The following is an 18501-nucleotide window of genomic DNA, read 5'->3' as shown; positions in this document are numbered from 1 at the left end:
GATTACAGATGTGTGCCACTGTGCCCAACTCAGAAAAAGATTTTAATGAGCCAGTCCCACAAAGTTGTCAAAACAGAGGGTCTAGACCGACAATTTCAGAGTGTCAGCTTAGAGTGGGCCATGCATGGTTATCACAAGCAGGAGAAAAAGTGCTTTGCTGAAACCCAATGGAAAAGAAAATGCAAGCTTTGTCGATGTGGTGATTTTCCTGGAAAGTGACCTGATGACAGAATCAGGGTGCCACCATGTCCAGTCTTGGAGAGGCTCCTCCTTTTATGGGTCTTAGGTGAGGGGGTTGCATATGGTGATTTGATAAGCTCCAGTGTCAAGTGTTCTTAATGTGATTTGGGATGTCCACAGGTCCAGGCACTCCTTAATTTAGTTTGATAAGTTAGCACATATAAGCTATTATAAAGGAAAAAGACGAACAAACAAACAAAATCTCAGTATGTGCTGACAAATGGTTGTGTACATATATGATCCAAAAGAATCTACAGCTGGGCATGGTGGGGCATGGTGGAGCATGCCTATTATCCTGGGGGCTTGGGAGACTGAGGCTGGAGAATCACAAATTTGAGGGCAGCCCGAGCATCTTAGCAAGACCCTGTCTCAAAATAAAATAAAAAGGGCTGGGGATGTAGTGGTAGAGCAGCCCTGGTTTAATCTCTAGTACTAGGGGGGGGGGGGGAAGGAAGAGGAGGAGGAGGAGGAGGAGGAGAGAGGAGGAGAAAGGAGAAGAATCAATATCAATATACTCTCAGAATTAGTAACTGAAGCAAAGTTAACAGAATCACAAAATACAAAGTCAATATACCCAAAAAATCAATTACATGTTCCTGAAATAAAATAGAAAATGATATTTTAAAGATATATAGTGTATAGTAGCATAAGAAATCAAGTAGTTAGAAATAGGTATGTCAAATGATGTAAGAACCTTTTAATGAAAAACAAACATTCTGGGAAGAAAGTAGAGACCTATAAAAATTGAAGGATAAATCATTTCCATGGATTGTAAAAAAATATTATACAGCTGCCCAATTTTTCAAATTGATCTGCTGGCTAAACTCAATTCTAAGTAAAATTTCAGCAGGTATATTTTTGTGAAAATTGACATATTCTAAAATCTGCAAGAACAGCCAAGATAATCTTGAATTTAAAAAATTGGAAGCTATGTGTTCTGGTGCATACCTATAATCCCAGTGATTCAGGAGGCTGGGGCAAGAAGATCATAAGTTTGATGAAACTGCAACTTGGTGAGATCCTGTCTCAAAATATAAGGGCTGGGGATGTAGCTCAGAGGGTTCAATCCCCAGTACCAAAAAAAAAAAAAAAAAAAAAAAAAAAGGAGTCTTACTATTCCCAAATATCTTTCTTTAATTTCCTTTAACTTTCAATCTTTTGTAGAAATAACTTATAAAAAACATATGCTAGCTTGGCTTGGTGGATCATACCTGTAATCTCAGCTACTCTGAAGGCTGAGGCAAGAGAAAAGTTCGAAGCCAGCCTGGGCAATTTAGCAAGACCTTGTTTGAAAATTAAAAGGGCTGACGGGGGATAGGTGATAGCTCAGGGGTAGAGTACTCCTTGGTCAATCCCTAGTACTGTGAAAATAAGCAAAAAAAAAAAAAAAAAAAAAAAAAAGTTTCTACTTATATTTTGTTTTATGATCTTTTCTGAAAGTTAAATTTCTTGGCATGGAATATTATATCATTTGTACTCTTAATTTTGCCTTCTATCACCTTATTCTCTGGTATTTTTGGTTTGTTATTGTTGTTTTGTTTGGGGTTTTTTGTTTGTTTGTTTTGTACTGGGATGTTGAGCTCAAGGGGCACTTTACCACTAAGCTATATACCTAGGTCTTTTATTTTTTATTTTGAGACAGAGCTTTCACTAAGTTGCTGAGACTGACCTTGAATTTGCAATCCTCCTGCCTCAGTCTCCTCTCCTGAGACACTGGTATTACAGGTGTGCACCATCACACCTGGTTCATATTTATGATTTTAAAATGGAATTTGATATTTTGAGTTACTTTTTTGACCACCATTCATATTTCAGTAATTTGAGTAGTTTGCTGAATAGTTTGGGGGAATTTGCCTTAAACTTTCAGCTGGAATGTCCTGAGAAGCAAAGGTGTTTATATATAAACTTTCAGCTGGAATGTCCTGAGAAGCAAAGGTGTTTATATATGATGTCATTTGCCCTAAATGTCTAGAGGAGGGTCTAGGGAGGTCTGAGTGGCAGAGGAAGAGTGCTGTGTTTAGGTCTACCTCTGCCAGCTGCTGCTTCATTTCAGTTTAGGCCTTCTAGGCCTTTCCTGGGCATTGTTCCCAGAAAGTCCCTCTGCTACTGCTGCCCTGCTCAGGTTTCTGAATCTGTTAATAATAGACATCAGTGGGGGGAAGGGCCAGGATCTTTGCAGAAATAGGAATTACCAAACCAGATGGACAGTTCCTGTGCCTGCAGCCATCTGTTCTCTCTCTGGATTTAATGAGAATCATGCCTACTTTCTAAGAGGGCATGCCTTCTAAGCAGTCTTGGGAGCCATTTAACTTTGTGAAAGTCCAAAAATCAGATCCATGGACTGTGGAGTACTGGTGTGTTAATGAGGATGTTGAAATTTAATATTTGAAATCTATGCTCTCCCAGAAAATTCAGGATGTGTGATAGCATCCCTCACAGATCACCCAGAACGAAAGGAGGTTGAGTAGCATTGAGCTGATAATGACTCAGAAAGACACAAATGAATATAATCCTGGGGTTAAAAGAGGAGTGATATAAAAGAGGGGGGATATGAAGGTGAAGCTCAGAAAAAGGAGATAACGATGTCAAGCAAGTTGGAACGAGAAAACGACAAGCATGGAAGACAGGGTCTATATTAAGTCAAATCTGAATTCTGCACAGCTTACATTTTGACACCCCTATTCCCTAAGAATGGTCTCCCTTTTAATGCCTCCCCCCTCCCTTCATTCTCTCTTCCCCTATCAGTAAAGAGCATGATCAACTTAACCTAGGTATAAATTATTTAAAACCACGAAGGCTTCAAAAAAAATTTCAAAGTTTGAAAACCTTTATTTGCAAAATATAACACAGATATAGAAAACTACATAAAGATAATGTCTGGTTTAATAGTTATTATAAAGTCCCCTGTTAGCACTCAAGACTAGAAGTAGAACTTAGCCAGCTATTTCAAAAGCCAGTTATGTGCCTCATCCCATCACAACACCTTCTTCCTCTCTATTTTATGGCCATTACTTAGGAGGATTTTATTTTATTTTTTTTAGTTGTAGATGGACAAATACCTTTTTTTTTTGAATTTTTTAATATTTATTTTTTTTTAGTTATCAGCAGACACAACATCTTTGTTTGTATGTGGTGCTGAGAATCGAACCCGGGCCGCACGCATGCCAGGCGAGCGCGCTACCACTTGAGCCACATCCCTAGCCCCATTTTTTTTTTTAATTTTTATTTGATGCTGAGAATTGAACCCAGGGCTCCACACATACTAGGCAAGCGCTCTACCATTGATCCACAACTCAGCCCTGAGGATTTTATTTTAATGGTGCTAAAAGTTTAGCTATAAATAACCACTAGTGGAAGAATATTAGGCAGTTGAAGGATGTTTGGGGGAACCACAAGAGACAGCCTGATCTCAGCACACTTGAATCCCACTGTTTCACACAGCTGATTCCCTCTGTGGCTATGATTAAAATTCACCTCACCGAAAAAGGATCTCATAGACATTCAAGTACAGGGCTCTGCCCTGTTCCCTTAACCTGCTTACAGTCATCCATTGGTCCAGAAAGAACCATATCCCACTGTCTTCCAAAGACAGAGCAAAAGCAGATCTTAGCTCACAGTGTTTGGGATTCGTGATGGGGCTGGTCGTCTCCATTGCCGACACAGGAGTCTAAGTCGTTGCGTAAACTTCCATGGGCTTCAGTTTCTCATTGTGCAGTATAGGGTCATGATCATAAAGCTCTTTACAATTCCCTGTTTCTGTCCTAATCTGGTCCTCTTTCCTCATTGTTGGTTTTTGTTTCAACCGCCAATTCAGCCACTCTTGTAAGGAGCTCCTCACCCTTCTTTCCTAGTGAGTATCTTTCTGGTCTCTACTCCTTGCTGCTCTGGGTTCTTACACATCATAAGCCAGCTTCATCTCTACCCACCCCTTTGTAAACATACACATATGTCCTGGCACTGGACAGATGCTTGTAGAAGGAATGAATAAGTGTAAAGAAAGAACAGGTGTGCCAGGCTCAAGAGCTGAGGCAAGAGGATCACAAGCTCAAAGCCAGCCTCAGCAACTTAATAAGGCCCTATGCAACTAAATAAGAGAGCTGGGGATGTGGTTCAGTGGTTAAGTGCCCCTGAGTTCAATCCCTGTTGAGAGAGAGAGAGAGAAGAAGGAGGAGGAGGAGGAGGAGGAGGAGGAGGAGGAGGAGGAGGAGGAGAAGAAGAGGGGAGGGGGAGGTGAATTGTTTCACATATGCATTTTTTTTAAAGAGAGAGAGAGCAAGAGAGAGAATTTTTTTAATATTTATTTTTTAGTTCCCAGCGGACACAACATCTTTGTTGGTGTGTGGTGCTGAGGATCGAACCCGGGCCGCTCATAAGCGAGGCAAGCGCGCTACCAGTTGAGCCACATCCCCGACCCAATACGTGCATTCTTTTAAAGAAATTCCTTTGAGTACTTTAAATATACATAAACACTACCTGCCCCCCTACACTCCACGATCATTCCTCTCCTTCCTTTCTCCTCATCTTCCTCCTTTCCCATCCTGTTTCTTCCTTTTCCTGTGCCACAGAGTTAGAACAAGTACCCTGCAAGGCAGAGGGCAGAGAGCAAGCCGATGGAAAGACACTGTGGAAAGCAGCGAGATGAAATGAGGGCGAAAGCAGCTGTGTTACATGCAGAGACTGGTCAGAATGAAAAGCAGTGATTCTCGGAGCACTACAATTCAGACATTCCTTGGGTTTTATTTTGAGAGCTTCTGTAGGGTTGGGGCCATGGGGGGAGGTAAGGGATCAAGATAAAAGACAGCAGCCAGGCTTTTCCTCTCTGGAGATGGTTGTCAAATCCATCTTAATCCTTTTCTCTCACCCCACCCCCACCTCGAGTAACTGGTGTCCTGGGCCTTTAAGAGTTGAATGGGCTGGACTGAGAAAAGTGCTCCCACCTCTCACCACCCTACTCTTTTCCTTGGACTCTAACGGATTGTAACGCTGCTAGTCAGAACAGCAGACTGCAGTAGAAGAGGGAAGGAAGCAGGCGAGAGCAAAGGAGAAAAGGAGCCAGGCTGGGATTTCTTACCCCACGGTGGAGATCAACACAGAGCTCAGGAGGGCACAGCTCATAGACACAAGACGGCTATATTGCCCAGGTAAGGGCCAGGAGGCTTGGTTAGACTCTGCCCATGCTCTGCCCTACATGACTGACTTACTTTGCTCTTCTGATGCTTACTTGCCCTGACTTTCCCCACCCCAAAGGCTCACAGTGATGCCTCCACCTGGTTCTCTCCAGTGCGTCTTCCTCTTTGACTTTTCTAGTTTTTGCCCTGTGTCAACACTCCTTTTAAGAAGAACCTCTTAGCTATCCAAGGCCAGGAGTGCTGACCCTAGCCACTTCTCAGCGGTGAGTCCACCCCAATAAGAGAAGAAAGAACTGGAGTAGACAAGTTGTAGCAGAGACTTATTAATGGATCCTTGAGAGTTTCCAAAGGAGAACTGGCCAAGACCCAGGGAGAAGCAGAAAAACTCCTGGTAGCAAGGAGTTATGAGACTTCCTAGGAAAGAATTCTGTGCCTTGTTCTTCACCTGCTTAGGTAGCTAGGACAGTTTCTTGGTACACCAGAAGATTGTGCCCTGGGACTTTAGACCATAACTTTTTTGATCTGTATTAGGACAAAGTTTAGGGCTCCCCAGACTTGCCTTTGTACCAGATATGCTTGTTTAAAAAAATATATATATATATTGGGGATGTAGCTCAGTTGGTAGAGTGCTTGCCTCACATGCACAAAGCCCTGGCAATCAATCCCCAGCACCACCACCAAAATATATATATAAATCACTGAGCCCCATCCTTGGAAATTTTGATCTGGTAGATTTTGGGGTGGGAGCTAAGGATTCTCTATTTTAAGACACTTTCCCTGGGACATTGAATTATCCGTGAAACCCTGGTTTATATGTGCTATGAAAGAGCCTTCAAGTTCTAACATTCTGAGAGCTGTGACCTGTGAGTAGAGCATTCTATCCTTTTTACATGGCATAATCCTAGACATAATCCATGACATAAGGCTAGACATAATCTTCTCAGAAGCAAGGGAATAGTCAAAATGATTGTCTTTCTTCCTGCCCCTCAGAGAGAATTGAGACATCCTGACTCCTAGTGTAATGTCATTGGCACCAATGGCGACATTGCCAAAGTCCGTCTTTAGGTGACATGAAGACACTTGGGAGTTGAGAACTAAATCTTGTTCTGCAGCCCAAGGTTACTTCCCATCTTATTTTAAGTGTCTTTTGTCATACCTGTAGTATCCAGGCAACTATCTGTATCCTCTAAGGTCTCCAAATACATGTCTAAGAGATAACATTGAAAGCCTAATCTTTCTTACTGTCAGTTTTCAGTCTCTGTGCCCTTAAGTGCCCCCACTCACAAACCCTTGGTTCCTTTTCTCCACACTGCACCTGCATCAGCTGTAAAATTCTTTCCTTTCAGACACAGAAGAAACACCAAGACCTAGAACACTAGGTTCTAACTAACATTCTCTGAGCACTTTGTTTAGTCAATCTCCTAGGATACAAGGAAAAGTGATGCTGAGCAGAGGGATATGCTACTGAGTGTCCAAACTCAAGTGTCCTTCCTCCTGGACCATAGTCTCAAAATCCTCAAAGGAAATGATAATCAGAACTATTGGCAATTAGTGGAGACAGAGGAGGGAAGTGACAGGAAGAGGTAATGGAGAGAAGAGGCGAGGAGGGCAAAAAGAGGCTGACCAGAAGAGAGAAGAGTGAGCTGGGAAGAAAGGGAAAGGATGAGATCAGGCATGGGATGGGGAAAAGAACGAAAAGAAAAGCTATTTTATGGGATACAAGAGGAACAGAGGATGATGAAGAGGAGAGATTAAACATCAGCATCTCTCACTGATCCCTAACCTCACTTTGACCTGCTTTCTGGAACAAGGCAAAGTTTCAGCAAGCTCTCTGATTGGTTATATGGAGACTTTGGTTCTAGTCCCAGTTTTGCAACTCAACTAAATGACTCCAACAGATCCACCAATTTTTCTAGTACTCAATCCTCCTCTGTAAAGAATGAAGTCCATTCTGACATTCTGCAACTCCCTGAATTAAAGCTGGTGCTCTTATAGCCATGTCACCTGGATACAGGTTTAGAATAATAATTCGGGAATGGGAGCAAAGTTAGCTAGGGTGAGGGAGGGCAAGCCCCAGGGTTTGACAAAGGAGGGTTTCCTAAGGCTGGTTTGAGAGGAAATAGTCTATCAAATAAGGGTGTCTAGGCAGAGGACCTGTGTTCTCAGGTTTCTAGTGCTGTAGGACATTATCGAGGCTCCTGATCAGAGGTATAAATGAAGGTAGTTCTGTCTTCTCCCAGGCCCTAGCTCCACCCCAGAGTCTCTATGCCCCACAGATGGAAGCTGAAGTTCAAAGAGAGGCAAAGGCAGAATGATACCACTGAAGATTATACTTCAACCTTGACCCCTAAGAACTTTAAGAGAGACCTATCACTTTCTACTTCAATGTTGATTTAACTTCTGTAAGTTTCAGATTATTTCATACTGTGCTTCTTCACCTGGATATGGAGATAAAAATATCTCTATCTCTCAGGAAGCCCGGGAATCCCTTCCTCTTTTCAGAGGTTTCTTCTGATCTTACCCAAGACACACAATAGCCAGCCTTAGCCAGAAAAATATCTTATTCTTGCAACTGTCACAAGACTGTTTTTCTCCCAAGAAACTGCTTCCCAACATTCCCTCTTCAATCTATTACCTTTTTAGAAAGGCATCTTTAGGTCCTCTAGTCAGGGCATTTTCAGTGATCCCCACCTTCTCCCTGAATACCTAATCACTTTCGAGTGACTTTATAGGTTCTTCTTCTCATCAAAGAGAGACAGAATTCTAATATGCTGTGTGACCTCAGACAAGTCACATCACATTTCTGAACCTCCTACTTTATTCCTCTATAAAATCTGGAGTAGCTTATATGACTTTTTTGTTTCTTTTTTCTTGGTACCAGGGATTGAACTCAGGGGCACTCAACCACTAAGCCACATCCCCAGCCCTATTTTGTATTTTATTTAGAGACAAGGTCTCACTGAGTTGCTTAGCACCTTGCCATTGCTGAGGATTGAACTCTCAATCCTCCTGTCTCAGCCTCCTGAGCCACTGGGATTACAGGCATGGACCACCATACCCTGCTTATGTTGTTTGTTTGACAATACTGGGAATTGAACCCAGGGGTGCTCTACCACTGATCTGTGTCCCCAGTCCTTTTTAATTATAGATGGACACAATACCTTTATTTTGTTTATTTAGTTTTTTTAATGTGGTGCTGGGGATCAAACCCAGTGCCTCACACATGCTAGGCAAGCGCTCTACCACTGAGCCACAACTCCACACCCCCTATTTTTTTTTTTTTTTTTTTTAGTACCAGGAATTGAATCCAGGAGTGCTCAATCACTGAACCAGCCACATCCTTAGCCCTTTTATTTTTTATTTTGAGACAGGGTCTCACCAAATTGCTGACGGCTCCACTAAGTTGCTGAGGTTGACTTTGAACTTGCAATCCTTCTGCCTCTGCCTCTCAAATCTCTAGAATTACAGGCATGTGCCACCATGGCAGCATAGCAGTATTTGCCCCAGATTTTTTTTTTTTTTTTTTTCTGATGCTGGCCTTGAATTTATGGTCCCCTTGCCTCAGCCTCCTAAGTAAGGTTGTTTTAAATGTTCATCACCGTCAAAAGTTATTTTTTAATTTTGGTACTGGGAATTGAACTCAGGGTTGCTTTACCTCCTGCCTCAGCTACCTGAGGATAACAGACATGCACTACTATGCCTGGCAATTTTTTTTTTTTTTTAAAGAGAGAGAGAGAGAGAGAGAGAGAGAGAGAGAGAACTTTTTAATATTTATTATTTAGTTTTTGGCAGACACAACATCTTTGTTTGTATGTGGTGCTGAGGATCGAACCCACACACATGCCAGGCGAGCGCGCTACCGCTTGAGCCACATCCCCAGCCCTGGCAAAATTTTTAAACGTTTTAATTAAGAAACACAAAGTGCTTCTATTCAAGTGTAGGTCCTTTGTTCATTAAAGAGAGAGAGAGAGAGAGAGAGAGAGAGAGAGAGAGAGAGAGAGAGAGAGAGAGAGAGAGAAGGAGGGCGCTTTATGTTTCATAAGCTTTGTCAAAACAATCTGGTCAAGATTGAATATGTTTTTGGGGTAGTACTAGAATCAAAGTGGCCACATATTAAATACTGTAGGGTTTTTGTGTGTGTGTGTGCATGTGTGTGGTATTAGGAAGTAAACCTTATGGGTGCTAGGCAAGCACTCCACCAGAGCTATATCCCCAGCCATTTTTAAAAATAGTATTTTGAGGGCTGGGGCTGTGGCTCAAGTGGTAGCACACTTGCCTAGCATGCATCAGGCACTGGGTTCAATTCTCAGCACCACATAAAAACAAAATAAAGATTTTGTGTCCACCTAAAATTAAAAAATAAATTTAAAAAAATAGTATTTTGAGACAGGGTCTTGCTAAATTACCCAGGCTGGCCTCAAACTTGCAATCCTCCTGACTTGGCCTCCTAAGTAGCTAGGATTACAAGTGTGCTACTGCTCCCAGTGCTTCTAGTTCTTTTAAAGGGAATTTTGTGTTAGCAACTAGGACAGTTTAGCCAGCATATAAATTGGGTAGCATATATCTTAAAGGATGTGCCCTTTTTTAGTAAGTAGAGACAAACTTGAAAATGTAATTCCAAGACTTGTGTAACTTAATCACTCCATTAAAAACTGTGAGAATAACTGCTATGTAAAAGAATATAAAACATGCTCTACAATGTGAAGGCAGAAAAATACAACTAAGTGTTATAGCAGAGACTCAAGAAGTGCTCTGTCCTAGCTCTTCAGGAGCCAGACAGGGTTTCCAGAAGAGGAGGCTGGGATGATTCTTCCTGGAGAAGAGACAGCTAGGGTGTGGGGAGAGTCCAGGTTCTGAAGGGGGTCACCAGCAAGATGAGGATGTGAGAATAAGTGTGGAGCAAAGCTACCTAGTGGGTTGTAGGTGCCCTTGTTTAGCATTTCCTAGGAATAGCCATGGGAAAGAGCAGAGGCTCTGGGATAAGATATATCTGATTTAAAATTCTGATCTTTTTTAAAAAAATATTTTTAGTTGTTGATGGATCTTTATTTATATGCGGTACTGAGAATTGAACCCAGTGCCTCACAAAAGCTAGGAAGGCTCTCTACCACTGAGCTACAATCCCAGCCTTAAATTTCTGATCTTTATGAAATTTGAGGCAAGATTCTTAGGCTACCTAAGCCTCAGAGTCACCAACCTCAAATTAGAAGTAAAATATAGCTGACTATGGAGATGAAGTACCTGACCCATATATTTTGCGCACTAAGGAAACAGCAGTTTCCTTCTCTTGCTTCTTTTAGGTAACTCTGGCGCCAGCTGGCGGACCAGTGAGTGATGGCATCCCTGATACAAGACCGTGAGTACCTTTTCAGGAGAAGTAGGCTTAGGAAGAAGCCCAGAAAAGGAAAGGAGACTGGACCCCTGTTCTAGAGCTCCTTCTGGGCCCTCTCCCCTCTCCACTGGCTCTCTCTCCCTGCTTTTCTTGTCCCAGGGCTTACCACTGATCAGGACCTGCTGCAAATGCAAGAAGGCACACTGATGCGCAAGGTGAGATCGAAAAGCTGGAAGAAGCCAAGATACTTCAGACTTCAGAATGATGGCATGACAGTCTGGCATGCTCGTCAGGCTAGGGGCAGTGAAAAGCCCACCTGTGAGTGACGTGGATAGCTGCGGGTGGGCACAAGGGTGGAAGGTCCCAGAGGAACCTGGCAGCCTGAGCGTAGGGGAGATACCAGAGTCTTACAATAGTATGCCCTTGTGCTGTCCCACTGTGGCAGTATCTGAGCCTGTGCAAGGCGATCATAGATAATATTTGCTCCTGTAAGGCTGTTATGGAGGATTAAATTAGTTTTTGCAGGGCTAGGATTGTGGCTCAGGGGCAGAGCGCTTGACTCACATGTATGAGGCAATGGGTTCTATTCTCAGCACCACATAAAAATAAATAAACAAATAAATAAATAAAGGTATTGGGTCCATCTACAACCAAAAAATATTTTTTAAAAAATTAATATTGCATATAAAGGACTTGAAAGAGTCTTGGCACACTATGTAAGATTCAATAAGTCATAGGCTATATCTTTTTTATTATTGTTATTATAAGACCATGACCTTAGGCATCAGCCTGCCTGAATTAAAATCCTAGCTCTTCTACTTTCTAGAGGAGTGGCTTTGGACAACTTACTTAATTAAACTGAGCTTCTGTTTCTCATCTGTAAAATGAGTATTAAGCAATACCTGCCCATAGGTGCAGTGGTACACACCTATAATCCCAGTGGTTTAGGAGGCTCAAACAGGAGGATCATTAGTTCAAAGTCAGCTTCAGCAACTTAGTGAGTCCCTAAAACAACTCTGTGAAATTCTTTCTCTAAATAAAATATATAAGGGGGCTGGGGGAGCCAGAGTTTGGGGCTCAGTGGTAGAGCGCTTGCCTAGCATGCAGGAGGCACTGGGTTCGATCCCTGGCACCACATAAAAAGTAAACAAATAAAATAAAGGTATTCTGTCCATCTACAATAAAAAATATAAAAAAGGGGGGGCTTGGGATGTGGCTCAGTGGTTAAATGACCCTGGTTCGATCTCCTGTACAAAAAAAAAACAGTACCTACCTACTAGGTTATAGAGACTCAATGAGTTGATTTGTAAAGCACATACCTAGCACAGGATCTGAAACCAGGATGCATTTAATAAATATTAGCCATTATGGTATTTTTTAAAAATATTTTTATTAGTTGTTCGTGGACTTTTATTTCATTTACTTATTTATATGCGTTGCTGAGAATCAAACCCAGTGCCTCACACATGCTAGACAAGTGCTCTACCACTTAGCCACAACCCCAGCTCCATTATGGTACTTTTTAGTATCTATTTATTTATTTGTTTATTTTTAAATATTTATTTTGTAGTTGTATTTGAATACAATACCTTTATTTATTTATCTTTATGTAGTGCTGAGGATCGAACCCAGGACCTTACACGTGCCAGGCGAGCACTCTACCACTGAGCCACAATTCCAGCCCCAGTATTTATTTTTTAGTTGTAGTTGGAAATAATACCTTTGTTTCACTTATTCATTTTTATGTGGTGCTGAGGATCGAACCTAGGGTCTCACACGTGTGAGGCAAGCGCTCTACCACTGAGCCACAATGCCCCCATTATGTATTTTTAAAACATAAAAAAACACATCAAAGTTGGATGTGGTGGGGCACACCTATAATCCTACCTACTCAGGGGACTGAGACAGAAGGATCACAAGTTCAAGGCCAGTCTGAGCAAATTGGTGAGACCCTGTCTCAAAAAAGAGAAAGCATGGAGGTATAATTCAGTGGTAGAGCACCCCTGGGATCAATCCCCATTACTGAAGAAAAAAATAACAGTGTTCATCCTATTCGCCAAGCTCTTTGTGATACCTCTAAAAAAAGAAAAACAATATTTTATTTTTTTAGAAAATCACTTTTATCAGGGATTGACCCCAAAGTCACTTAATCACTGATCTACATCCCTAGACCTTTTTGTTTTATTTTATTTTATTACTTTTTTTGTTTTGTTTTGAGTCAGGGTCTTACTAGATGGCTTACCACCTCACTAAGTTGCTAACACTGGCTTTGAATCTGTGGTCCTCCTGCCTCAGCCTCCTGAGCTGCTGAGATTATAGGCATGCACCACTGCACCTGGCATGTCATTACAAATTTGATCATAGGATACATTTAAGAGAGTCTTCTTTAGAGACATAATTAAAGTTCACAGTCCCCACCACACCTTCCATAAAAGGAGTGGAAGAATTTTTTTTTTTTTTACTCCCTCCAGACAACTGGAAAGAAGAAACCCTCAAATCTGAATGTGAGCATGAGCTGCTTTGTTGTAACTGCTTTTCAGCGTGTTCTCGTTTATCATTCCTGCCAGTCCTCCTATGATCACTATTTAGACTGACCATGGAAAGGACTATTCTTATTTAAGATGAGGACACTGAAGAATTAAGTTGTTTTGATCTGTGTCACTCTGCTAACTTTGTGACTGGAAATTATGTCTTGCTGTTCAAAGCACAGGTCCTTTGCCCAGCTGCAGTGATTCACATGGGCTCTGGAACCCTACTATGTCTCTCTGTACTACACCTTTTGGGACTCAGTCTGCAGAGACTAGAGTTCCTCCTTTCTATGTTTTCATGAAGAAGTAGGCACTGGTCCTTGCCCCTTAGCCCGTACAATTTGTTGGACCCCTTTCTCAGTGCTCCCACCTGCTTCTTTGGCAGTCTCAATCTCCGATGTGGAGACAGTGCGTAAAGGTCATGATTCTGAGTTGCTGCGCAGCCTGGCAGATGAGTTCCCCCTGGAGCAGGGCTTCACCATTGTCTTCCATGGCCGCCGTCCCAACCTGGATCTGATTGCCAACAGTGTTAAGGAGGCCCAGAACTGGATGCGAGGACTCCAGCTTTTGGTGGATCTTGTTACCAGCATGGACCAAAAGGAGCGGCTGGACCAGTATCAACAAGTTGGAGTCAGGGTGGGGACTGGGAATCACTGAAGAAGCCAGATATTATAGAGCTAGGGAAGATGGGAAGGGGTGAGAGATAGGAAAGCTAAAGGGTTCAGATTGTATGGGCTGAGACATCTTAGGTTAAGTGTAACTGAGGATTCTGAAGGAGAAATGAATGCTAGGGATGGCACAGAGTTTGGCATGAATGAGGACTTGTAGGATTTGGAGGAAGGGACAGTGAGAGACAGAGGTGCAAATAAGGCACTGCTCCTGAAAGCTGAACAGAAGATCCAAAAGCATTTACTACTATAGGGATACCATAGTATTGGACAGGAAGCCATTTCTTAGAGGGCTCAATGATATAGACAACTTCAAGATTGCTGGATTGTACACCAGTTCACTTATTCATTCATTAATCACTTATTAAACAGAATGTTTCAGGAACTATACAAAGCTTTAGGGTTCCAAATATTAATGAGATACAGATATTGCTTCAGTTAGTGGAGAGGAGGATATAAATAATCTAAATTCCAAAGAATTGTCATTCTTAGATGATTTGTATGTATTCAAAGGAAGGATATTTCATTCTACTTAAGAGTATATTGATAAAGCTTCAGGGAATAAATAGTTTGTGAGCTGGGTCTGAAAAATGGAAGAATTGGAACATGATGAGTGGAGGAGGGAAAGGCACTTCTGCCTGGGAGAACAGAATGAGTAAAGGTCTGGAGATAGGAAATTGAAGAGCAAGAGAGAAAGTCGAGAGCAGGGAGTTGCTGAGTCTAGCTATAAAGTGCAAGGAAGACAGAGATATATTGAACACACTGTGTTGCGTAAGATCCAAGGGGTGAAGGGAATCTTAATTTCTATGTTAAGGAATTTGAGTTTCTTTCTTCAGGCAGCAGAGAGGTCCCTGCAGGTACCTGAGCCATTCAGTGACAAGATAGATTGTTAGTCTGGAGAGATTATTCTAAAGTTGTGTGGGGAATGGATTGGCATGGGACTGGCAACAAAGACAGGGGAGGGATGTCAATGGATAAACATGCACATACTTCTGGACACACAAACACATACATACAGTGCTTTTGCCTTGACTCAGACCTGGATGGTTGAGTGATTTGTTCCAGCGTGGAGACAAAAACCAAGATGGTCGGATGACTTTCGAAGAAGTTCGGCGGTTGTTGCGTCTGATGAATGTGGAAATGGACCAAGAATATGCCTTTGGTCTTTTTCAGGTGAGTCTGCAGAGGAAGAATTTGCAGGAGCCAACCATCTACATGCAGGCTTCTGATGCCAGTCAGTAACATTCATTTGTTGAATCCCTACTGTGTGCCCTAGCATCATGACAGGCTCAGTGGAAAGTGTAGGGAATGATTCTTGCCATTTAGTCTTGTTGGAAAGATGAGTCATAATCCCATGAAAGGTAAATAACAATATGTGATTATGTTGGACCTCAAGGACCTCTCTGTTTGTGGCCAGAATTTCACAGGTGTCTAGAACAAACCCCAACTGGAATATGAGTAATAGAAGGAAGTATATCCTGACCTAGGGAGCTTTGGGAGGAAGAACTCTTTTTGGTTGAAATTTTCTCTACTAGCAAATGATATAGCTGCAAGTTTGCTTTTTTCTTACTGAAGTGACTTCTATGAACACAAGGTGTCAGGGGTTCTGTGGAGTTTTATGGAAGCATCTTCGAATATGTGTGTCAATGAGATGTCCTTAAGAACAAGTGAAGGTCATAAATTTTCCCACTGAAATGTCTGTCCACTCTCTCCTAAACCTGTTGCAGGAAGCAGACATGTCCAATTCTGGGACTCTAGAAGGAGAAGAATTTGTATATTTCTATCAGGCATTGACAAAGCGCACTGAGGTGCATGAAATGTTTGAACAATTTTCTGATGATGGGCAGAAACTGACCCTGCTGGAATTTGTGGATTTCCTTCGAGAGGAGCAGAAAGAAAGAGAGCGAGCCTCTGACCTTGCTCTGGAACTCATTGACCGCTATGAGCCTTCAGAAAGTGGTAAGGGAAACTAGGTGTACAGAGGTACCAACCATGGTGTGAGGGGGACAGGCCATGATTATAAAGATCCAGAGACAGTCTTTTGACTAACTTATGGGAGACTGAGTCCATCCCTACTCTGGCCCTCTGCCCAATCATCTCATTTAACTGTTCCTTCTAGAGGCGAACTGCCATTTCCTGCCTGGATAAGACAGGTGTCTTCTTTCAGGAGGAAGATTAAATTCCCCTATGCTCACGTTTCATATTCTTTACATTCAGAAAATCCTTCCTGATATCAACTTTGTCCTTAGTAGCAACAGAAAACTCCTAGTGCTCTTGTTTTGGCCTTTTCTTTGTGCAAATTATACTTTTTCCTCTAGTTCCCCTTCATGGTTCCTATCTGCTGTCCCATTAAATCCTGGCTTTTTGTCCTTTCCTTGGATTTCTTCAAATTCTCCAAGTGTTCTTGAATCTCTAAGTTCCTCTATGAAAAATAGACAGCTCTGGGCAGGGGCATGATGAAGAAGCCAATAATTTAGCATTTAACAAGTGCAGCTAAAATATACCTTCTTAATCCTTGAACTTTCTTTGACTTTGACTGTAGACTTGTTTCTATCTCTCCATTCCTTTCAGAGTGAGAAATTTACATTAACAGTAAATTATTTACAAGGCACTTTCTCATTCACTTAATTTAGTTCTCACTACAACTTATAATTCAATAGCTATACTCTTTATTGGGTCTTTGGTAAGTATTCCATAATTTGCTAATATCACTACATATCTTTTCTCTTCTAATCCTAATCCTCTGTTAGAATGGGTTCTATTATTAAATCAGTTTTATAAAAAGGAAAGTTGAGGTTTAGAAAGATTAAATGACTGGGCTGGGTTTGTAGCTTAGTGGAAAAGTACCATCTAGCCCTTATGAGGCACTGGGTTTGATCCTCAGCACCACATAAAAATACATTAAAAAAAAAAAAAAAAAAATATATATATATATATATATATATATATATATATATAGAGAGAGAGAGAGAGAGAGAGAGAGAGAGAGATATTAAATGATTTACTTCAAGTCAACAGATAATGAGAAAAGAATTGGAGTTCAACCCAGGTCAATTCTTAATTAGTGCCTCTCTAGAAAATAAGGAAGAGATAAGTTGATTGAGAGCCAAAGTGATCCAGGTTTCCTGAGTCTCAACTCCACCTTGTTTAATCATATATTCACCACTTAGATAATGCTTATCAAGTACCTGTAATGTAACAGGACCTACACTGAGTATCAAAGATAATTGGCACTTAGATTAGACAAGAAAACTGTCCTCATGGAACTTAGAGTCAAATAGTGTTAGAATATCAGTGATCTCAGATTTGTATGGTAGTTTAGAGAAGAACAAGAGTTGTAAAGCAATAATTTCAGAAAATAAAATTGAAGAAGGATGTCAGAGGATTAAGAAATAGGATATTCCGTTCTTAGTGCAGGATCTAGTATACTTCAATTACTTAGGGTTTGAATGTGTCCCCCAAAGTACCCGTGATGGGAACTTAAACTCCAACACAACAGTGTTGAGAGGAGGGACTTAAAAATTGATCAAATTGGGCTGGGGCTGGGGCTCAGCGGTAATGCACTTGCCTGGCATGTGTGAGGCACTGGGTTCGATTCTCAGCACCATATATAAATAAATAAAAATAAAGATCTATCAACAACTAAAAAAAAAATTGATCAAATCATAGACAGATATGGTGGCACTGCACCTTGTAATCCCAGTTACTTAAGAGACTGAGGCAGGAAGACAGCAAGCCTTGGCAACTTAGCCAGAACCTGTCTCAAAAAAATAAAAAATAAAAAAGGCTGGGAATGTAACTCAGATAGAGTACCCCTGCGTTCAATCCCTAATACCACACACACACACACAAAATATTACTAATTCATGCTGGGTGCATATAATCCTACAATCCCAGCAATTTGGGAGACTGAGACAGGAGGATAGCAAGTTCAAGGCCAGCCTCAGCAACTTAGCAAGATTATTATTATTAACTTAGTGAGAACCTGTTTCAAAATTAAAAATAAAAGGGGCTGGGGATTGGCTCAGTGCTTAAGTGCTCCTGGTTCAATCCCCAGTACCCCCCCAAAAATTACTAATTCATGAGATAAGCCCCTTTCCCCTCTCTTGCTCTCCCATGTGTTCTCTTGTCTTTCCACCTTCTGCCATGGGATGACAGCAAGAAGACCCTCACCAGATGCAGGGCCCTCAACCTTGGACTTCTCATTTCTTCTAGAATTGTAAGAAATAAATCTTTATAAATTAATTATCTTTATTAATTTATAAATTAATTACCCAGTGTGCTTTATAAATTAATTACCCAATCTGTGGTATTCTGCAATAGCAGTATAAAACAGACTAAGACAATATTTACTCTACTTCCTACCACTCCCGGTAGTCCCTCCCCTTTCACTTGGCAATTAGATACTATATTCTGGTTGCTAAGTGTATTATTAGTCAATTGTGCTCAAGTCCCTACTCTGTTCTAACTGACTGAGTAACCTTGAGCAAGTCACTTAACCTATCTGAGACTCAATTTCCTCATTTATAAAATAAGCAATCAAATAAAATGATGCACATGCAAAGTATCTAGCAACCATGGACTTACCTGAGCAACTGGATTAT

General features: G+C 41.4%; 1 protein-coding gene across 2 annotated transcripts in view; it reads left to right on the top strand.

Moving 5' to 3' along the window:
- The first annotated feature begins 5212 nt into the window (after window positions 1–5212).
- Window positions 5213–18501, top strand: part of Plcd4 (phospholipase C delta 4) — a 25461-nt gene continuing 12172 nt past the window's right edge. The window contains exons 1-6 of one of the 2 annotated variants that reach the window (XM_076866379.2): window positions 5213–5381; window positions 10670–10725; window positions 10861–11019; window positions 13615–13843; window positions 14935–15070; window positions 15625–15856. In XM_076866379.2, the coding sequence (XP_076722494.1) occupies window positions 10704–10725; window positions 10861–11019; window positions 13615–13843; window positions 14935–15070; window positions 15625–15856 (778 nt within the window). In that variant the 5' untranslated portion in view covers window positions 5213–5381; window positions 10670–10703. Of the gene's footprint in view, window positions 5382–10669; window positions 10726–10860; window positions 11020–13614; window positions 13844–14934; window positions 15071–15624; window positions 15857–18501 lie in introns of those variants that run through there. The other variant, XM_076866378.1, reaches the window with a different exon arrangement.

Source organism: Callospermophilus lateralis, chromosome 9, assembly GCF_048772815.1.
Source record: "Callospermophilus lateralis isolate mCalLat2 chromosome 9, mCalLat2.hap1, whole genome shotgun sequence".
NCBI classification, from domain to species: Eukaryota; Metazoa; Chordata; class Mammalia; order Rodentia; family Sciuridae; genus Callospermophilus; species Callospermophilus lateralis.
This window is presented reverse-complemented; position numbering and strand designations above follow the sequence as displayed.